The sequence below is a fragment of the Emydura macquarii genome, unplaced genomic scaffold (assembly GCF_026122565.2).
Source record: "Emydura macquarii macquarii isolate MOO-44397 ecotype Brisbane River unplaced genomic scaffold, CSIRO-AGI_Emac_v2 contig_1876, whole genome shotgun sequence".
Classification (NCBI taxonomy): Eukaryota; Metazoa; Chordata; order Testudines; family Chelidae; genus Emydura; species Emydura macquarii.
The window spans coordinates 12,443,618-12,466,796 of record NW_027132013.1 but is presented as its reverse complement, the minus strand read 5'-3'; the positions used below and the strand labels follow the sequence as shown (position 1 = coordinate 12,466,796).

Sequence of the window (23,179 nt, the reverse complement as noted above, 5' to 3'; positions counted from 1 at the left end):
TCAAGGGCCAGAAAGCAGTATTTAAACTGCCCTCCCAATTGAAGAGGGATACCTGTCTTAGATCCACCTTAATCAGAGCTTTGAGACGCTAAGTAAAAACACCCCCTACTGCTCTTAGGACTGTCACCAGGGCCAGTGAACAGCTGTTTCTGATCAAATGGATTAAGAGTTAACATGAACTGCACGTTGTTCCCAGCTGAGCTGGACTGAACTGCCTCTCTGCTCTCACTCTCCCTTCCCCCATTCCACCACAGGCAAGAGAGGTTCTTACACTAAACAGATACACTGCAAACTGCCCCAGACTGTAAACACGGGGAGGGGGGCTTGCTACAGCTGTCAAACACACAATACCAATCTGCATTGGAGGGCACAGCAAGTTCAAGCTGCATAAATAATGGTGGAAATTTATGTGCATTTTTGGCTTGAATAGTTGATTTATTTAATAGAATTGTTTGAAAGGGAAGATGCCCTGCATGAGTTAAAAAAGGAAGATAGCGCAGGAGAGGATCTACTGTATCTGATGGGTCACATGATACAAGACAGTTAGTTCAGCACCATGCAAAATTGGACAAACTTCCCCTCTTAGAAGAGCCCCCACTGGAACTAGGGCCAAACTGAGTCCTCAGCCAACCCCATTTCACCAAGGACAGAAAGTATTTAAGGGTGTTCTTCAGAGAAACAGACATCTTAAGGACTTAGGAGTGGGTGAGAGCTTTGGTCCCTCATTTCTTGGAAATATTCATAATAATCCTTAACACTTAGTGTGTGATGCCCACCTGCACTTCACAAACAGCAACAATTGAGCTTCAGAGAAGGATCATTAACCCCATTGTTCAGCTTGGGAAAGTGAGAGATTTTATGATGTGCCCCAGGCCACATGACAAGTTAGTGGCAGAGCTGGGAGTGGGACTCAGGAGTATCAGGCTCATATTGTGACCCATTAGTTAATTCTGCCTTCCTTAAAGTTCTCTCATTCTGGGAACCTCAATTGAAAATTCACCAGCAGAATGGGTTCCCCATTTGATAAAAACAATCCAAGGGCTAAAGAAATCTCAGCAGACTGGAAGGAAAGGGCTTTCCATTAAATAGAAATGCTAGTGAACAACTAGATGGGCTCTGGGGTTGGTAAGTTGCATACCACGTGCCTCAAGGACATTGGTTTGAATCTAACCCAAATGGTTAATAATGTAAAGTCTACTGTGTTGTAGAAGGCTAAATCTTTCAATGTCTACACAGGAGGAGTAAGTTGTCCTTGGTCTTTTCACTCTTTTAATTAAAAATGGGGGTGAGTTTAACCTTGAGCCAGTGCTAACTGTTATTTCAAGTAAGAAATTACTAACAGTAAGGAAATCGTTTGGCATCAGTTTTGTTTCACCTTCAGCCTCCTGCTCAAGAGGGCCCTATAACTGCAATCAAGGGACCCGCAGAGCCAGGATAAAGTTAGAGTTTGTGGTTGGAAGTTCCAGGTACCAGACATGCCCACGCACATACTCTGGGTAAAACGGGCTCACCTCCTCAAGAGCTGGCAGTCTCTGCAACGGGTTGAGGTTCAGCATTGGCACGGCGCTGGCTGCAAGTTGGGATTCAGGCAGTTCTGGAGTCAGGTTCTGTTCCTGTTTCACCATAATGGAGCACAGTTTGTGCCCAAGGGACCACACTCCACTCTCCAGGTCTGAAAGAAGCACAACATGAAAATCAAAATCCAACACGCTTCTTGGGACACCAGCAATAACAGGACAATGGTGGAAGAGCCACCAGATGCCTTTTCTCTATCTGCAAAGGGTTCCTTTCCGATGTGGAGAGGGGGGAATATAGATGTCTCCCTTCTGCATTAAGTTCTAGGATAGGCACCGCTGCTGCACAAGTGTGTGTATACCCTCAATATTTAAGGTAGTGAGGTCAATGAATCCCTCTCCTCATAGACACTACTGGTGCTGATATTCATTCTCCAGACTGAGCCAGGCAAAAGTTTGCCTTTGAAGTGGACGGATCCCTAACCTTCCTCCATCATCACTGTCAAGTGGGGCTCTCACAAAGCTGCCTCCTTCTGGTGACCCAGACTGTATTTGGCTTCATGGGCAAAATGGCAACATACTCCTATGTGTCTCACGCTCCCAGGAACTGGCCTTGCCAAATGTATGCTTCACTATGAAGACACCCAAGGCAGCTCCAAAAGCAATATCCACCAGGTGGTGAACAGGGCAAGCACTGGCTCTATCATGCAGGCTGAAAAAGGCAGAAGAGTCTTTTGTCACTTGCCAAAGTGACAATGGAGTGGGAGGGGCAGACAGGTGCCAACTTCCCTTCGGTGGAAGAAGCCACCCCAGCATGTCCTGCTGCATGTGGACTCTGCAGGCTGGCCCTTCACCAATGATATCCCTTTCTGTGTGTATGGGCGGGGAGGGCTAGGACAGACCTCGTGTTTTAATTAATTTCACACAATTTCCTTTTATCAAGGTGGATTTTAAACCAGGTGCGGCATGTTCCACAGAGTGTGGAAAAGTGACCATTCATTCCTCTGTCTGCGCAGTCACCATCTCAGGAACCGCTTGGTGACTGCCCTCCTCCTCCTCAACAGCAAAGGCCTGACACCGTGTAGTCACCGGCACCTGTGGAGACTAGATGCAAAACACTTTGAAATCACAGAGGGACCATTTTGCATCCCCTTTGCATAGGTGCAAACCACAAGTGACTGTTATGGCAACGGTTGGACCCCTACAGTACTGTGAATATGCACTATAAAGAGCTAGGATTCAGAGCTGTTGTTCTTTGCTTTGTTCTTCTATTGCTGCCCATTGAGAACAATGGGCTCAGGAGATACTGCAGTAAGAAAATACAAAATTAAGGGTGCAGAACTGGTACCCTGGGCTTCCTAGTTATTTCTGTCTCCATTTCAATAAAAACAGAATATTGGATTGCTGTTCCTTAACTTACGTACCCAGTGCCACAGGGGTGCACTGTGCTTTACAGGGATAATGAACAGGCTCTGTCTCACATGGCTGGCAAGATGCGGAGGTGTATGAAGGATGAAAGGTTTAAGCAGGATGCACATGGTGCATAGGCCTTGTGCAGGCCCTCTGCACAGGGCTGAAGTTTCGCCCAAGCTGTTTTTGCTGCCATTAAACTAACTCAGAACTGGAATCCCGAATGTGGCTCCCCCTAACCAGACTGCTTCCTTCAGTTTCTCTGCAGGTGCTTCTTTCTATTCTCCCTGCTGGTTTTATGACGCAGTGTGGAGGAATGCATGCGTGGTGCTCCCCACCTCCAGGTAGTAGCAGGCTGCAGTCTCCAGCATGAGCAGCATTGTGAGGAGCACTTCATGGGCCTGAGTGCCCAGCTCTGGCTGTGTGCTTGGGGTGTAGATAAGTAGGGGGATGGGAGATTGCAGGAACTGGATCTCAGACAAAAGGAGATAATGGTCAATTCAGACACTGTGAAGTCATCAAACCACTAGAACTGAGCGTTGCTTGGCCTCTGCTCTGGAGTTCTGGTTCCATCATTCCTCCTCCTTGGACACCTCAGCCTGCCAAGAAGCTAGTCTGCACCTATTTCAGGTCATGCATCCTCTCTTCTCCCTAATCCACTTCCTTTCCTCTTGTATCTCAGCACTGGAAACTCTTTGATCCTGCCACGCTACGGCCTTTAACGGAGCATATAACCAGTTAGTGTCTTGGTTAGCTCTAAACATAAGGCCAGATTCTGGGACCACTACCCTGGGCCCTAGACATTGCTGTGGCAGCAGCTAGAGAGTGTAAAGGGGTCACAACAGCCTGGAGGAGAGTTCTCTAGTGTAGGAACTGCATAGAACCAGCGTATGCAGCCCTAACCTGCTCCTCCTTGCAGCTCCCATGGTAGGGCACATGCCAGGGGCACAGGCTGAGTGGCCTTCCTGCACTGTAGAGTTGCCTGTAGGCAGCTATAAGAAGGCTGCCATAAGTCAGAGCAGCCACTTACGTTGGGGTCACATCAGCCTTGAGCACAGTCAGAATCTGGGTGGCACAAAGATGGATTAAAGCCACCTTTGCCCAAACTGCTCCTGGGCTGTGCCTTCTCTACTACCCTTCTGGGAGGCACAGCTCAGAATGTATCCCCTGGTTTGTGCCCACAAAGAATGTGATTAAAACTCTGGCAGTAACTAGAGTTCTAAATAGTGTGTCACCCTTGCTAGTGACCTGTGCTGGCCACCTTTCTGTAACTAGTTTGCCACACTTATTTTACTGTATACACAGGATTCCCTAATTGTGTCTGTGTAACTGGTCTGGCTTGTCCTCCTCCTTCCTTCCAGCTCTCTGTGCAGTAGGACTGTCGCTGAGTGCACTTCCCCATGCTCTGCTGGTGCTGCTATGTAGGTGTATCCCCCATGCTTATTCCCTGCTGAAGCACTATGGGATAGCTGCCTAGCTTTTCCCAGAATGCACCAATGCAAACATGATTAGGCACCCTAGTAGGTGTGGACGCACAACACAATGTAACAACAGAAAAGCTGCTGTGTGGACACAAGCTGAACTGTGTTACCTGTTAAGGAGGCCAAGCCATATCCATTTATAAAAATTACAGTTGTAGCTCTAGGATGGATGGGCCCTGTATTTTGGACAGTGAGAGAGAGAAGGGGTTACAAGGCCACAGGCAACTACACCCAGCCAATTTGGATGAACTTTTCCCTCCAGCTGTTCTGCCACAATGGTAAAAGCAGGACTGGAAAGCTTTACATTTCCCTTTCTGTAAGAGGCGTGGTGCCCCCTCTGCCTGCGTGCTGAGGCTGCTGGTCTTGTTACTAATCAATCAAAGCAGAGGACAACAAGCAAATTGTTTAGAATTAACAATGCAAGAGGGCAGCCCCCAGCTCTGTCACTCCAATAGGCCAAGCAGCAGCCACCCAAACAAGAACATGCCGTCCTTCCTTTTCCTATCCACATGCCAAGCCCCTCTCTCTGTCCTATCCTGCAAGATTTATTACAAGAGCAATTGTGTTACAGACTCAGAGATGAACAGCCCAACAGGGTGTCATTAAGGGCCCGATGAGGAGGCATTTTCCATGGATGCATCTACATTCCACAGCCTCAGTGCACATTCCAAGGGTATAGATGATCTAGAAACACTGAAGATGGGTATATTAGGATATCCTAACCTAACTGAATTAGTGGGGGCCTGGCCTGGGATGGGCAGGATTATGACATTTGAGGAGAGCAGGGAAGCAAGGAGAAAGCCAAAATGTAAAAAGCCCCAGCCAGCTCCAGAACTGGATACAGCCAAGGTTCCCAGAATGCTGTAGGCAGCAAGGACCTGCTTAATCCTTACAGATGTTAAAGGGAAACTCTTTGTGGCACTGCAGTTTAAGGGCAGCACTAACAGGTACAACGCAGAGATAGGTCTGAATTTGGATCCAAATATAAATACACATTAAAATGGAGCTTTAACTCATACGTTTTCACAATAGGGATATTGGCCCCAACACACAGATGGACTAGAATGTGTGTCATATTCAAATATGAGCCAGATATAACCCTGGAAATGCAGTTTTTTATCCCATACATGTGACTGTGCATAGACATGTATGCCTTTGTACTCATTCATTGTACAAAGGTGAACTGCACCCTCTGACTGGTAATGCAAGGCTAGCACACCACTTCAGTCTTATTGGTTTACCTGGGGCTTAACTGGTGCCTAGTCTGCACAAGAGTGACTGTCACCCTCAGTGTTCCAAATATGTGCACCACACAGACATAGGAAAGACATAGGTGCTGCTCCAAAGAGCTTGCAATCTAAGCAGAGACATGCCAATCTATGGAATGAGGAGGCAGGGGAAGAGGTGACAGATGTAACAGATACAAGTTCCTGAGTTAGCTTAGTGCAACTGCGCAGCTTCTTTGTTTTGTATTTCACGGCGCTCCTTATCTCCATCCTGTTTGCATCTAACCCTATCATTATAATCTTCTCATTTTATTTATTTACAGTATGTGCATGTGTCAAGTCCGTGTGTTAAGGTGTGTGTCCTTACCTGCGTGGTTTTTGCTCGTTGCCCAAGAATACCTGCTTCTGCTGAGCCCCCTGCAGTGTTAAAGTTACAGGAAGCCCTTCTGAATGTAAAACATTTTAAGGTTAAGGAAAAGCTGTTGAGTCTGATGTTAAGGCCTTTGCTTGATGACCCTCTGCTTTGTCTGAGTTACGTGTTCTGACCCTAAAGGTGTTGACTGTGTAGTTTGCAAAGAACAAAGAGGCAGCAGATGGCCATTTCTCTCCTTCTTTCTTGGTGTTTGGTATCACAGAGCAGGGATAGTTCCTGGCTATGACGGGGAAACCTCTAGGCCAGACCTTGCTCTTGCTAAAAGGAAGGGATTCTTCTTCTGTATATATTGAGTCTGTGACACAGCTTTTTCAGGCAGCCTGGTGTCCATCAGCTGCCAGAACACCCACACAGTCCAGCAAATTACAGGGCTCTCTGTTGGGATTGCTCTAAAAATATCCAGCCATCATGAATTATCCTGAAATGAATTGTTTTAAAAATAGGGTTTGAAATAACTGTTCCGCTCTGTCTTCCTCTAAGAGATCTGCTCATAAGGAAGCCACTTAGTTTTCCACATGCACCAACACTGGCTGCTGGCAGAGACTTGTGCTCCCTAAATCCAGGCCAAACCTCACTGGTATGCTCCAGGAAGGGACTTGAGTCCAGTGCATCCACTCCCAACCTACCAGGGTCCTATGGAACTGCTGCTTGTAGTTTGCCAGGAACACACAGAGGCACAAACCATAATCAACATGAATAACGTTCAGCAACAGAAATGAATAATTATGAGAGTAGCAAATTTAAGAAAAAAAAAATGTGGACCAAATTCACAAGAGAATTTATCTATGGACTAGTGGTACTAAGTCAAAGCAGTTGGGCGGTGCCTCAGTGCAGAGGAGCCTGAATGGAGTCAGGCAGGCCTCACCTCTGCTCAAAGGCATCAGCTCTTCTAGTACAGGCAGTACATCTTTTGGAAACTTGGCAACCTGCATGCGGGTTTCTGGTGCTCACCATTGGCATTATCTTCGGTCTTTATAGGCATGAGGGGGCTCTGGGGAGCAGAATCTCCACTGAGCGAGTAGCTGTGCTCAGCCTGGATGCCCGGAGTAGGAGGGTCCAAGTCCATGTCCAGCAGAGGGTTCTTTTCAGCCAACATTGGATCATCAAAGAAACTGCTGAAGAGCTCGTTGGAGAAATCCTCCATGTTCTCAGAGAAGTGGTCCAGGTTCTCAGAGAAATGCTGAGATGGAAACAAGTAAAAGAATATTATTGTCGACTCCAATAGGGGCTAATGAGCCTTCCATGGAACTGTGATCAAAACTTCCACAACCACAGCATTTGGATGAAAAATAACCATTTCCATCCTTTACTCTTATCAGTGTTGGTAGCTAGATAAAAACCAGCTTTTTATTAATAAGGTGGGATCCAAATGCTCAACGACATAGCCACCTTTTTATCCATCTATCCATCCATCCATCCTATACATACCCAGCTAGCTGGCTCTCTGTCTGGGTTTATACCACATGCTATTTAGTAGAAGAAAGAGCTTAAGAAAAGCTTGTGTGATAAAAAAATATAAGTACATCAAAAGGTTGTGTTCTTCTGAGCCCGTTCTCTGTGACATAAGTGTTCCCATGTGTTCTCCAAGCAGCAGTAGACACCCTGGTACCAAAAATAACAAAAACCAACCACTGATTTCTATCAGTGAGAAAACATTAGTGTGATCAAAATAACAGGAAGGCCCCATGTTGTATTTAATTTCCTTTAGGATTTCACAGTCCCTCTGTAGACCCTACGAGAATGTCCTAAGGCCAGTTAATGCCTGTGAAATTCTGCTTCCTGATGAAATTTAAACACCACAGATGGCCTGTTAACAGCAAACAATCATTCCACTAACAGCCAATAAATCTAGCCAATGCTGCTGCTGGCCTGGGCTCCTGATCCCATGCAGAATTTGTTTCCCCTAAGACACACATCCATATTTAAAAAATCAGATCACTATCTTTTCCATTTGATACAACAAAGCATTGGCTGGCCAATGAGAAAAATGATAGTTACTAATAGCCAGCGGAAAAAGGATCCTGGTTATCGGCAAAGTGACACTTCTGACCCAGAGACAAGAAAGATAAGACATGCATTTAATAGACTGGATTACATAGGTTAGGGGTTCTCAAACCTTTTCTTCTGGGATGCTCTTTGAAAATATTTCAGGCTGTGATGACTCCCACCCCCCCAAAAGTGACCACCACCCCCATGCCAAGCCATCCCACCCTTACTTCTGTGCTGCTGCTGTGTGAGGTCTTCAGAGCACCCGGCCAGCAGCCACTGCTCTCTAGCCACCCAGCTCTGAAGGGCTCTGGCTGTCAGCCTGCACGGAGCTGACAGCCGCAGCCATGCCATGTGTGGGGGCTGACAGCTCGCGACCCCACTGTAATAACCTCTCGACCCCTTGAGGGGTCCTGACCCTCAGTTTGAGAACCCCTGACATAGGTGGTTTGAAAAGATCTGGCTAGAGCTGACCCGAAGTCAGAGAAGGCTAGGCAGGCCAGGAGGGGCTGAAGACAGGAGAATCTAGGGTGAAGTGGGGGTTCACTGCAAACAAAATATTGAAATGTTGAGAACAATGGCATGCGTGCGTGCATGTGAGAGCGAGAGCAGGACAGGAGCATACATTACAGCCTTCCGAGTACAGTGGAAGGAGGATGGCCATGTACCAGGAGGAGCCTGAGAGGGTACAGGCATGTATTCAGAGTCGTTTCACTCTCTAACAGCAGAGCTGAGGGAGGAGTTGGCCAGGCGACCCCATATCACACCCTACTAGTTCCTGTTCCAACAGGAAGGTGTGTTTGTTTTACCTTAGCACAATATCTTTCTGTAAACAGAGCCCTGGCAGTACAAGAGTTGGCGAGAGGCTGGAGTGAGGAGCAGGCTGCAGCTGCCTTGCCACTGCCAGACAGAAGATGGAGAGAACATTGGAGGGTGGGGGGCGCGGCGGGCAGTCTGCAGTTGGTCATCCCCTCCCCTGCCTTCAATTTGGAAAAAAATTAGACAACAGAGGAGCACTAAAGATGCAATTCTCCTTTCCAGTTCTCTGGAGTCTGTGACTCCTGCTTTCCTCCTGGCACTAGGTTTTCTGTTCCTTTGTTTCCCCTAACACTCACTCCTATCCTCCCAGTCACTCCAGTAGCAGGCTGACATGGAGCCATCCAAACCGCCCTTGGGATTACAGACACTATGGAGAGGATTCAGAAGGATGCGCTTTCATTCTAAGCCCTGGTTTTCAAACACTCACAGGACATTTGGGCTGAAATTTGCCAAGCTTGTTCTCTGCGAGAGGCAAATTTGGTTGGGTAGCTAAAACCCACTTGGCCATTTTCAAGTATCTAGAAGCATTTTTGTGCTAGGATAAGTAACAGAAAACAACTCATAGTTGCCCTTGGTATAACCTTTTGTGAGGAGAGAGCCACCGAGTCAGTGGAAGACACTTGATTTACCGGAGTTATCTAGTTAGTATTGGGAAAGTAGCATATCTGCCCATTCCTGTATGGTGTAGCTGAGGGCCACACTGCTCTGAACTTTGGCTTTAAGGAGCACACATTCACAGAGATGCTGCCACGACTGCCCTGTGTCTTTTCTCTTTTAAACAAAACAAGCAAACTCAGTGTAAGAAAGGGTTATAAAAGTGCAATGGGAAGGGTGAGAATGTAACTAGAAAAGTGAAGGAATTCAGAGTTCTAGCATACCAGACTCCCTCCACAGTGAGCAAATATATGAAAGAACAAATCCACAGTCAAACCTACCTATGTGCTCAGGGAGGGAGGAGCAGCTGCTGTGGGAATCATCAATGACTTTCAAATCTCCTCCATAATTTTGTATTAACAAAAGGGATGAGGGTGAGGAGAGAGCCAGGGAGAAGTTGTACTGAATTATTCAGTAATTTCACATAAAATCTTCATATCTGCATCCCAACTCCAGTTGGAACAAGTATCCCTGATTACACTGTGGTCTCCCAAGTAGAGAATAAACAGAGAAAGTGTGATGACATGATATTGTTTGATTTAAAACAAAAGAGTCATCTGATCACTGGAGGAGGGTTATTTAAAGGTTAGAAATGAGGGAGAGGAGATTTTCTCAATTGCACAGCTGGTTGGCTCAAATACCAACATTTTTCAAAAGCAGCCATTGATCTAGGCACTTTTAATTTTTGCGTGCCCAAAAGAAAAAGGACTCAGAATGAGTGGCCACTTTTGAAAATGTGTCTGCAGATGTCAAAGCTGACATTACAGAGATTCAAGAGGTCTTCTTTTCAGGTTCCACTTTTCCCCCAGGGATCTTAGCTAACTTGCACAGTGAGGAGAGAATTGGAGGTGGGGGGAGATAAAGGGGTCCAAATACACTCTGCTGATCCAAAAATCAATAACATCAGGGGATGCAACCATCCCCTGGCTTCTATGATTTTGATCCTTCAGCAAGTGTAAGTATTCTAAATGCCTGCTCATCAGTGCTGCTCTTTTTCATCTCTCACCAAGCACTCATTTACCAGCTCAGAGCCAATCCTAGGGTGTCTCTGAGTGGGGGTAGCAGAAATAGGAGAATGCTGTGTTTAAAGTAGGCCAGATTGGGGATAATTACAGTTATTATCAAAGATGGCACCAGGGATCAGATTGCCTTAAATTGAAAGTGCACACAGAAAAATCATAGATTTGTAAATTGTTATTTTTACCCAAAAAAGCTGGCAGGGGTTCAGAGGCAAGAAATGGTTGGGAGCGATGGGGGAATGGGGAAACAAAGGGGAGGCAGAGCCGATGAGGGATAACACCACTTTAGAATTGGATATATCTATGTTGGAGACTACAGGGCTGTGAACTGTCCAGTCACAGATGTGCTGTTGTGTCCCTCATGATGGGCTTTGGTCTCCCATGATGCCAAAATAGGAAATTAGCTTGAAGGTAAGTTTCTGAGCAGTAAATTTATCCATCTTCACCTGGCAAAATGATCAAATAGAATCTGGGTGACCAGATCCTGCAGGATGTGCACCCTGGATCCTGTGATAATGGGCAATCCAGAACCAATGGTGATGGATGCCTCTGAAACACATCTAATAAATGCATATGCAAAATCAACTACCACAGGATACCCAAACTCTATCCCACTAAGGCCTCCACTGGCCAAGACCCTGAGAGCTGCATCTAATTTGCACAGAAGGCAGCAAATTACAACTGCCCTCATCTTTACATCGGAGAACTCCTAGGAAAACTACAGAAGTCAGTATGCAATGTGACCACTTGGGCCAGAAAGGAGCATTGCATATTGGGGTCTGTAGTCTCTGCACGCCCCACCTCCATATTAAAGATGAGGGCCTTTGTGGGCCACATTGTAGAATTCCCTGGACTAGACTTTGTATAGACTTTACTTAATGCTGTGGCAGTAAGGAGATCACTGGAGCAATGGACAGAAATGCACAATTAAGAGTGAGGCCTAAGGGAGGAATTCACAAGGTCTTGGATGTGAATGAAGATGGGGGTAGTAAGGAGATGCACAGAATGGACTCAGAGTCTCACAGAATTTTCCTAGTTTAGAATCTCCTTCTGGGAGCATCTTCCTGCTAGGCTGAGACCTGCCAAGTCTCCCATGGGATTCAGCTGTGATATGATGAAGGATTATGCAGTGAGCTTCACGTAGTTAGAATCTCCCTCATGATTTTTTTAAATCACCTTCATATAAATGGTCCCAGCTTAAGAAAAGGGGACCAGCCAGCTAGGAAATGTGATCTTCACCACCCCAGTCCTAAGGAAAAGGTGTGAAACTGAGTTGGAGAAAACATCTTCCAGATGGGATCCAAAGCTAACAGCTCAGTCTCTATTCACGTCATTCCCTCCTGCTATCTCTCCCTTCCTTTCATGCTCTCCTTCTTTCTCACTCCACTAACCATGTTCTGCAGCCAAGAAATATCACGAGATATATTTCCAAAGCGGTATTACCAGTGAGCGGTCAGGAAGGGGGCAGCCAAGGGACAGCAGCCCAATGGTGATGATGTGCTGGATTTCCTGATCCAAACCACGATCTCTGGCAGCCCCTCCCCTTCAACACTGTTCCGTGGAGCTGGGATATGCATGTAAGTATGTGTGTGCTGGAGACATGGACCAGCCTATCTACAAACACAAAGATCCCCAAAACCATCTCTGACACCCCAGGAAAACTGCTCACGTTAAGCCAACTCATCAGCAAGGAAAGAGTGTGAGTCTTCAGACACTGGCTCCTGCACCCTCTCAAGCCCGGTAACTGATGGATGCTCTGAGTAGTCCAAACATGTTTCCACCACATGTTTTTGCCCAGACCTCACACTCTGGGTTGCCTGAATGGCAAGATCCATGTGCTTTTGCCTTCCATTTAAAGAGCCCCTTCCTGGTATACAACAGTTACCTTGGGAGCTAATGTAAGGCACCCATATGTGAGCTGTCCATTTCCCCCACCTCTACAGTCACCCGAGGTAGGATCCTCATCTCTCTCTTCCTCCAGCCCCCCTATTGTGGGTTCTCCCCTTCCCATCTCTCATTGAGCTGCATTGGGACAGTCTCCCTTCAGATTCAATTCAGTTCTCACAGCCTTGTCACTCCTGCTATGAAATTCGGTAGTTTCACTTCAAAGAGAAACCAGCAAAGGGCAAGCCCAGCTGAGCTGTAGCCCAAATCCAGGAGTTTAAGGCCTTTGCAGGTTGGAGGTACTGCTCGTGTTGGCTGGCTAGCAAATGTGGAGGGGATTCTTTTTCTCTTTTATTTTTTAAAATATTTTCCTCTCTGCTTGCCAAGATAAATCTCCTATTCCAGCTGTGACATCTGCATTTCCCTTCTCTGCTTTCACTGAGGAATGAAGCCCCTGCACTCCAGCTTCACAACTAAAATTTCCTATTCATTCCAAGAAAGAAGAGCCCACATGCTCTAGCCAGTCCTTTTGCTCTATTAAAAACGTGGTGAATTTTAGTGCTCATGAAAGTGAACGTCTGACAGTGCTAACAAGAGTCAGGCAGAGTGTGGGCAGATGCTATGCAAGCTTTCCTCAGCAACTCAGTCAAAGCAGCTCCATCCTGACCTTCAATTCCTCCTTTTATCGTAGTCTGGACCCCTTCACGGCTATTCCAGTGCACTTCAGTCCTGACTCGCAGCTCCCTGCTATTCCAGTCTAGGCTCCCCTACCTAGCTCTGACACTGTTAACCCACAAAGTTAACCCACAATCCTCCATGCTGTTCCATGTCTATGCAGCACAGCTGAAGCATTTCAATCCAATTGATTGGGGCTCAGCAGACCCCTCTCCTATCCTGGGACCCTCAATTCTGACTTGCATCACCACCTGCTATTCCAGCCTCCAATCTTTCCTAGAGATTGCCAAACATGACCAGTTTTTCTGTAATCACTTTTAGTGGCAAGACCTCGGAGAACATCAAAATCTTTGACATGCTGAGCTTTTCAAAGGCTCACAGGCTGACTGCACTGCTCTAGAGCCAGTACCAAAAGTTAGTCATTAAAATTAACAGATAGATGTGGGAGGAGGGAAGTTTCACACCATCAGAAACAATGCAGGGCATCCACTCCTGCACAGTAGAGCTGTGGCATTTGCTTCTTTCCAATCTGTAAAATATTTTGAGACTCAGATAGAAGATGTGTGTGTTGTTATTCTTTGGTTGTGGCACCTGTCCCTGACATTTCATGGAGTCACAATGAATATCATGCACATTTCATTGCAAAATCTCCTTCCATAAAATATCTGTGCCCAGGGCCTGAATTTACCATTTCTAGAACTAGGTGCCACATGTGCTGCTAGAGATGACACAGACTCCAGATAATCAGAGGAAGGTGGATAAGTAAACTGGGGCAGAATAACCCACTACCCCAGGTACCACGGAGAGGAAGTGACAGTTGTTAGAAAAGTCACAGTGCCTCTTTCCCAGGATCTCTTTTGGATATTAGTGACTCCTCTGCACTTTGGCCACATAAAACTAGAAGAGATCATTTTCCAGCTACCAACTGATTCATTTATTTATTTTTACAAATGTTTTTAATAGGGATTTTTTTCTTAAACATATACTCTTCTTAGGTACTTATATGGTCCCCATCAATGTAAACATACCTCACAACACCCCTGAGAGGTAAGGTAGTACTGTGGGTTACACTATTATCCCCATTTTATAGGTGGAGAACTGAGCCACAGGGAGGCTAAGGCCTTCTGTACACTGACAGCGGCCTGTAGCATACGTATAGCTTAACATTACAGTAAAAAAGCAGGCTGTGTCCACACTGTGATATGTAGCTACACATGGCAGTGAAAGGCTCTAGCAGGGGAAAGGTAATGGGGAAAGGCTGTTACCACAGCCTTTCCCCCCTGCCTTCCCTCTGCCAGAACCTTCCCCCCTGCTGGAGGCTTTCCCAGAAGTGGGGAAAGGCTCCAACAGTTCCCTGCAGTGGGGAAAGGCTCCGGCAGCAGGGAGGCAATGGGACACTAAACTGCTAAAAATAGCAATGTAGAGGGGGAGGCACTGCTTGGGCATGTAGAGAGCTGTACATATCCTAAGGTTCTGGTGGGTCTTTAGTCACCTAAGCAGTGCCTCACTGTCTACACTGCTATTTATACCCATGCGAGTGGAGGTGTGCAGTGTACATACACTACACACTGCTCTAAGTGTGCACATGGCCTAAGTCACTTGCTCAAGATCACACAGGAAATCTGCAGACCAGAGAATCAAACTGAAGTTCTAGGCTAGTGCCCTAACCACTATCCAGCCCTGCTTAGGACTCCCTTGGAAACATGAACAGACTCTCTCTGTTCTGGGGGTGAGGGGGTGTGGTGCTGGGCCAGTTCAGCCTCCCACTCAGAGCCCGGAGACCCATCACCTGGGGCGTTTTAACAAGACCAGACACAGGAGGAGAGTCTGTAGTGACCAAGTCACGTTGGCTGCTGAGGTTAGCTCTAAAGCATTAGGTCATTTCCAGCTCTGAGCTCTGTGACTTTATTGGTGCTAGTGTGAAAAATCGGGATGGGGACGGGGTAATAGGCGCCTATGTAAGACATAACCCGGAACATGGGGACTGTTCCTATACAATCAGGACATCTGGTCACCCTAGCTGGTGCCTACAAAGGGAGGCGGTGGGAAGCTGCTCCCGCCCAGGGCGAAGGAGAGCTGAGGAGAGGTGGGAAAGGAGGGCAAGCACAAGACCCGAGGGGAACGGGGCAGTAGGGAGGACTGGAGAGATGCAGGACCGGGCAGCCCTGCAGCAGCCGGAACCCAGCGCCGCGGCCCGCAAAGCGTTAACCTCCTTCCAGAAGAGCCCTTCTAAAGAACACGATGGGAAAGCTGACAGCCCATTGGACAGCTCCGAGGCACCCGGGACCAATGGGAAGCGCCTGCCAGCCGAGCAGCTGTTCGGCGATGAGCTGAGCTGTGGCGATCCACAGGAGTGCAGGGTTAGAACGGAGCTGCTTGCCGCGCGCTCGCAGGCGGAGCGGGACCCGGGCCTGTCCGCACGTGCGGCCCGCCCGGAGGCCGCCGGTTCGACCCGGCCCGAGGTCTTGCGAGGGGATGCGCTGCCTGCCGCTGCCCTGCGGGGCCTTCTTAGGCCGTTAAGGCAGGAGCGGGAAGCGACGAGCGCTCTGCGTTCCCTTCAGACCCAGCCGCCCCGCAGCGCTCTTTGCTGTTCTCAGGGGGGGGCGAGTCACCCCCGGCCCGGCGGGCAGCCGCCTGCGCAAGACATACACCACCTGGACTGCTGGGGTGGTGCATGGGCCTGAGCGGCTGCTCTGCCGCCGTGAGCAGGATCGGGGCAGAGCAGGACCAGGCACTAGCCCCTCTCCGGCTTTCTGTACCACGGTCACCCCTGTAGTAATTGAGCACCTAACTGAGTCATCATTATCTCTTATAAAGACGGTTCCACTGGCCCCAGGCTCCCTAGGACCAAGAATGGGGCACAACCCTTCACAGGCTGGGAGTTGGGGGAAAAATGAAGACATCCAGCTTCGAGCAAGCACGTGGGGCAAGTGTCCAAGAGGAGGAAATTCTCCTCCCTTTTGCTTCAGCTTTCCATGCTCCAGCCGTCTGTGCTGTGTGAGTCATGGTGAGATAAAACAGGCAAGCCCAGCAGGTCCCCACGCACAGGATGGGGGTATTCCTTCAGAGAACTGCTGCTGCCCGCAGCCTGAATTCAGAGCCTGTTGGGGAGATGGGATTGGTGCACAGTAATTTCATGGCCAGACAACTTATTGCCTCATTTTCATACCCAGAGACCTTGGCCTCCCCAAGGTCCATGAGTCTGTGCCTTTGAGTCATTGTGTTTGGGTAGGGGTGGAGTGGGAACAGAGCCACGCAGCAGACTCATACAACATATCCACTAACAAGCTGCAAACTGCTAAAACTAACTAGACAGCCCACTTCTTCAAACCAGCATAGCTAGCTCTGAGTTTCCTGGCAGACACCAGGATCTTGGCATGTGTAGGTCCAAACAGAACCATCCCTGGGCTCCGACAGCTTCCCTAAAACCAATTACAAAATCAACCTGGATCATCTGAGGCAGTCTGAAACCCAGGGCATCTGGGAGCATGTGTGGCTAGAGTGAAAGCAATACAGAAGGGCTGGAGATGACTGCCCGGCTCCACAGAGAACACTCCCACGGTTACTCAATTCCCAACTCCCACTGACTAACTAGCTTGACCCACTGCATGAGAATGTTAGAAATGTCACTTCACACAAACCCACATCAGGGCAACCCTTCTTCCCAGAGCTACACTAAGGTGATCACAGAACCTAGTTCCAGTTTTTCCTCTCCCCTGGGGCTGCATTCAGCAGACATTCATACAAATAATAGTCACATAACAGAAGCCTTTTCCTTTCCCCCCTTGTGCTGTACAAACATGAAACAGTTACTCCAGGCATGAGATGGGAGGGGGACATAGAAATCTAGTTCAGATTCTTTCCCTGCTAGGCCTGCACCAGACTTAAGTGCTGCCAGGCTCTTGCTTTGTTTTATGGTTGTGTGTGTGTTTGTTTGTAAGGATTTAAGTCCACAGCACACTTGAGAGTTTTGAACTTGTCACACACACACACACACACAATCCGTGCAAGGTCCCCCTGCCTGCCTGTCTGCATGCATCCCCTGCTCTTAACCCTAAGCCACTCATGCAATGTTTGAGTTCCAGTTGGTTAGCTGTGGTTCTGTACCACCTTTGAGTACCGGTGTCAAAGCTTTCTGTGCTCTGACTCAGCTTGCTGATCCAACCAGGGAGCTCAGAGAGCCCGTACCAGACTCTCCAAACCATCTCACATAATGCTTCACAGCAGATTCTTCCAGGTTACTGATGTGCCGGGTCCACAAGTATCAGACCTAGCTAGGAATCAGATTTCCACTGTAATTTGGGTTGGTCTCAGCACCTCATTCCTTCATGTTTCTGACTTTTTGCCCAGTTCTCTTGGGCTGTTTTTAATGAGTGTCTAGGAACAGACAATTCCAATCTGGGAGCTCCATTGACTTAGCACTTTGATACTCACTCATTCCACAGTTTGCAGCTCCATCTGTGACAGAAACAGAGGTTTAATATTCACCACCACCCCCCACAACTGCCATGGAAAAAAAATCAGTTGTCAGAATGCACAATATTGTTAAAAAACACAAACACTCAATGCAGACCACATCAAAAACAGGAGGCCAGAATCAGTCATGTAATACTAACCTTAAATTTTTCACATCATTCATTGGGGGAGGAATCTTGGGAGAAAACCAGCTACTTGGGGGGTGGTTGGGTTTGTTTTTAACTTTATGTTTTTGCCCCAAAACCAAAAGGAATAAGGAAAAATGTATAAATCACACAGTGATTGGATTTCCCAGCATCCCCAACAGAAGCACTAAAAGTAACTTCTGTTATAATCTTAGAGAAATCTAGGTCCACCAACATCTCCTTCACACCTGGGCTCAGCTTGCTTTGTGTAAATGTGATTGACAACTGGCCATGGTGGTTTTGCTGCAGGGAGCAGAGCCCCAAAAACTGGAAGTACCAAAGGGAGAGGTAGCGCAGTAGTGTGATCACCTGTGCACTGTGTATGTGTGCACAAGCATTTTACAGGCATGCTAAGCACCTAAATGGTGATTAGTATGCCAAATTTCTCTAGTGCAGATAAGGCCCATATGTTCTTTGTACAGTGAATATATCTGGAAAGTCCAGTTTGCCTGCTGCAAGGAATTAACGGAATCTGCAGAATCCTGAATAGGGACAGGGAAGTCTCCATTCCAATCATCAGCATCCTGAAGGACAGAAGAAGGAAAGCCCTGCTCTTTCCCACTACCTTCACTACATATATAGTATGGACACAACAAAAGCCAAAATTATGCCCTCACTTACAACTCATTGTAGCCTAATAGGATATAACGTCAGAGCAGAACTTGATTCACACACTTGAGGGAGTACAACCCTGTTATTTCAAAGTGAACCATTTAGACAAATGGGAGTGATCCCTCCCCTAAGGTTGGGAGTATAATCCCACTTTGTTCATTCAGGAGTCTTGGCTTCACAGGGTTTACTTGTGATGACTTGAGCTTTGAGAACTCAGGACATTAGCCAATTAACAATTCTAGCATTCTTTATACTGGACTCTAATGACAATAGTATATTCCTATCTCAATCAGCTTGTGAACAGAGCTTTTATAGAATGACTTGTGTTTCTCTGTGCAGCACTCCCCAATGAGACTACAAAACCCCTTCACAGGACTTTCCCCACAGATATTTTGTTATTCTCTGTCCCCTCCCTAGTCCAGCCCTGGCAGAGACTCAATGCCAGCAACAGCTTTGAGAAAAAGCAGATTTGTAATACTTATCACCACTCATCAGTAAGGGACAGTCCTCAGCCCCATCACTAAAGTTAAGCGATTCCTAATGCATCTGCATTTACAGTCTCAACAAAAGACTCACTGGAATGCTGAAGGGGTCAACTGAGCCATCAGCCTTTAGGGGCAGATAATGTGAATTCTGTGCAGTTGTGTGTGATGAGATCTTAAAGCGTGGGTCTGTTTGTGGTCATGGGAGAGCCCACAGCACTTTTGGTAAGAGCTGGGGATTGCCTTGAAGTCTTATGCCAAAATTTCACCTCCCCCCCTCTGTTGTATAAAGAGTGCTGGTTGGCTGCTGCTGCTTCCCACCCTGAGGTGGCTATATGTTAGTGGGGCTGTGTAATTAGCAGAGTGCTTTGGGATGGTTTGCAATGAAAAGCAAAAGGAATGTAAGGGACAGGATTATCCTTATTAATAATTCATCAGCTCATAGGAAGTGCCTGTCATTCAAATCCAACTTTGCTACATCTTTATCTCCTCCCAGTCACTTTCCCTTAGGAAACAAAAATCCCAAAGCTGCTCCTTCCTCAGGCCTCTCAAAGACACTGCAGCCAAAAAGCAATCAGAATTTAGTTGTGATGCACATCATCGGCATACTGAAAACCTACAGACAAACCCACCATTTGCCCAGCGAGCTTAAGGAAAATTTCTGTCTGATGCACAGCAACAATCAAAATGTTAGGATACATGAGGGATAGGATGGACAATAATACTGAGAATAATATTATGCTGTGTTCTGCATCAATGGTAGGGCTTCATCTGGAATATTGTGTTCAGTTCTTACCACCCCATCTCCAAAAGAACACATCAGAATAAAAACAGTCCAGAGACAGTAAATGACAGTGTAGACATGTAAGTGATTAGAGGCCTGGAGAGTGTTTCTTAAGAGGAGAGATTGAAAAGACGGGGACTGCTGAGAGAAGACACGAGGAGATATGACAGAGGTCTATAAAATAATGAATGTTCTAGAAAAGGACAAGCAGGAGGCTCCTATTCACTTTTTATTATAATTCAGGTAGATGGAGACCTTGAAGGAAACTGAAGGATGAATTTAAAACAAAAAAGGAATTACTTCTTTTCCTCAGTGAAAATATTGCATATGGAACTCACTGCCACAATATATCAATGAGGCCAAACTCTTAATAGGCTTCAGAGGATTAGACATTTGTATGGATAATGAGAAGGTTCACTGTTACATTAGATAGTATTAAAAGTAAGAAAAATATACAGCTTCCCACTCTGCACAGAAACCTACCACAAGCAAAGGGGATTAGGAAGAAACTTCCTTTGTGAGCAGCTTATTTGATAATTGTCACTTTTTGCCTCTTCCTCTGAAGAATCTGATACTGGAGCTAGGCTACTGGTGTAGGTGGACAATTGATCTAACCTGATACAGCATTTTCCATGTACCTATGAGCCTACTGCACACAGTGTGAGGAAGGAGGGGCACAGTGCAGTAAGAACATAGGCCTGGGAGATAGAGGGAGACTGTTTTAGGAGGAAACATTTTTTTTTTTTTTCTTTATCAGTAGATTCATGTGTCTCATTCAAACCATTCCCCCCAAACCCAAGGAGTTAAATCAGGGTAGGTCCCTGAAGAGCAATGGAGGAAGCAGGCTTTTGAGGTGGAAGACAGCATTGCACTATTCAGTTCAGAAAGCTCAGTCATTAAGTTCACACCAGGCACTACTGATGGCTTTGAATCCTGGTCCTTTATGAAGGGCAACCCCAGACCAAGGTCTGGATCAGAAAGGAGAGAAATTGTGATTCAAGCAGCTGAGAGGCTTTCACCCAAAATCTTGAGAGAAGTCAAGCCAGGCTGGAAAACTCTTCAATGGACAGACTAAGAGGGAGCTGCCCTCAGCAGGTTTATGTAACTAACAGATTGAACAGAGTCTCATCAGCTGCTAAATAGTTTAATGCTGTGATATGCACAGGCATCATGGCAAGGTGGGAGCTCTCTGAGAGCCTGGAGTGGGAGATGGCTGTCTGTATCTCTCTGCAATGCTTATACTTCTGGGCACAGGGGCTGTTTTCAAAATGATTTGGCTTGGAATGCAGATTTCTGACCTGCTGCCAGTAACCCAGTGGAAAATCTGTGCCCTGAACATAGGAAATTAAACTTTAACTCATACTTTGAGGGTATCATTTTCACCTCAACATCAGAGCTGGAGAAGTGAGGGTCTGGAGAAAGCAGGACATCAAGTGAATTTCCTTCTTAGCCCCAGCAAAGGGATGGTCCCTCTAGGTCAGATTGCTGTTCGCTACTGGGGCATGGAAGGGCAAAACCCAAGGCTGTGGTGCTAACTGGTGGCAGCAGGAGGATGGGGGAAATCCACAGTTCTGTGAAAAAAAGCAATGTTCCCCTCAGATCAGGGGCACTGGTCCCTCTGCTCAGCTAGAGCTAGTCCTGCTGCATTGGTGGCCTAATGAAAGCTCAGGGTTGAGGTGCCAAGGCAGCATGGGTGAATGCCTTCCCACCACTTTCTCTCTCTCACTTTTATCATCCCCAAGAAGGTGGATTTCTCCCTGACAGAGCACAGCAGCTGCAGACTACGTTCCTTCCTACCAAGGTCTCCTTATGTCCCTAACTAGCAAAAAGAAACAAGAGGAGTTTATTCACCTCAAAGTGGAGACCCATGCGCTTTCCTGGGAATAAAATCACATTTTCCTTTGATGATGGCAAAGCCCCACAGAGCCACCACCGAATGTTCCAAGTCAGGTACATGTATTCCAACTGCAGAGTCTACAGAAACCTGCAGATTTCAGGGTGTGTTATCTCAGGCATGCTTTCAAATTACAATAGGATACAATCAATAGTTTCATAGATTTTAAGGCCAGAAAGGACAATTATGATAATCTAGTCTGACCTCCTGCAAAACACAGGTCATAGAATTTAATTCAGCCATAATCTGTAGTTGAGCTACTGCATATAATTTAGAAAAACATCTAATCTTGATTTAAAAAGAGTTCCAGGAAAATTCATCAAGTCCCTGGGTAAATGGCTCCAATGGTGAATTACCCTCACTTAACTATTGTGCATAGTTTCTAGTCTGAACTTGCCTAGCCTCAGCTTCCAGCCATTAGATCTTGTTATGCTTTTGTCTATGGTATTAAAGAGACTTCTACTATCAAATCTTCTCCTCATGTAGGTACTCATGATGATCAAATCACCTCTTAACCAATGTAACAACCTGGTGGATACCTATTCTAGAAGATTATTTTGCTAACTATGGATACAATCTTCCTCCCATTAAAGTCAATGGGAATTTTGACATTTATTTCAATGACAGTAGACTCTTAAATAGCTAGACAGCCATTCAAAACTAGAAGCAGACACAGACCCGATGTGTCTGGAATGGTTTTGTGCCAAAGGAGAGAGACAAATCCATAACTAATCTGCTGGAAAAAGGTACAATCAACAAAACATTCCCCTTCTGACCCCCAAAAAGTAGATGGCTTTTCCTAAGCATGAAATTCATTAAATGCCACAACTTGTCCAGTTTGTGCCCCAGTATTTAGTATGTGACTCCAAGATCTCAACTGGAAGTTCATAGCACCCATTCACTACTCTCTAAGAATCCTTCTGATGTGATCTCTCTTAATTTAAATCTTTGGGACCTGATTCTGCACAGCTTTGCTTCTTGTTCTTCCCCTCTGCCTCTCAAACAGGGTACACACATCTTCCCCTCCCGTCCCTCCCTGCCTGTCTCTCTAATTCTGGTGTCCTACATATTAACTGGGTGATAAATCTCACTCTGCATCTTGGGTTAATTTTCTGGAGGGTCTGAATGGAGTTTTGGAAATGCTCTTGGACAATAAAAACTGTTCCTTTGAACTGGGGCCAGCTGGAAGGAGCTCTCCACATTGCAGCTGACATGCAGGCTTTGGCTTTCATTCTCACCAATGCTTCCCCCTCCTATTCTCTCTACTTTTTGCAGACTGAGTTTCTCAGGTTTTATTTTTGGAGCAGGCAGTGAGGTTTGTGAATCTCTTGTATTATTATTTCTGTTTCAGCTGGCCCTCCGAGTGGCAAGAGGTGGTTTTCTCTCTCTCTGTCCCAGACATGAAAGGGCCAAGGCATGAGACTCTCTGCTGCCACCAACCAAAGCAAGGATCAAAATCCCTGGCCCACTCCCAAGAGAGGTCCTTGATTTTCACCAGGCTGTTTCTAAAGAGGCTCTCAACTTTCCTCAGCACCTCTCTCGCTCAGCAAGGATCAATCCCTGCCTCCAGGCGGGACATTCCTAACCCTCCTCCACAGGCCATCCCTTCAGCACATTCTCCAGCAATGAGAACAAGGCATTGATT

General features: G+C 46.6%; 1 protein-coding gene across 3 annotated transcripts in view; it reads right to left on the bottom strand.

The window, feature by feature from the left end:
- CREB3L1 (cAMP responsive element binding protein 3 like 1) overlaps positions 1 to 23,179 on the bottom strand; it is a 58,630-nt gene that overhangs the window by 19,791 nt on the left and 15,660 nt on the right. For all 3 annotated transcript variants that reach the window (XM_067557632.1, XM_067557633.1, XM_067557634.1), the window contains exons 2-3: positions 7,016 to 7,244; positions 1,512 to 1,672 (exon numbers count right to left, since the gene is read on the bottom strand). In XM_067557632.1, coding sequence (XP_067413733.1) covers positions 1,512 to 1,672; positions 7,016 to 7,244 — 390 coding nt within the window. The remainder of the gene's footprint in view (positions 1 to 1,511; positions 1,673 to 7,015; positions 7,245 to 23,179) is intronic.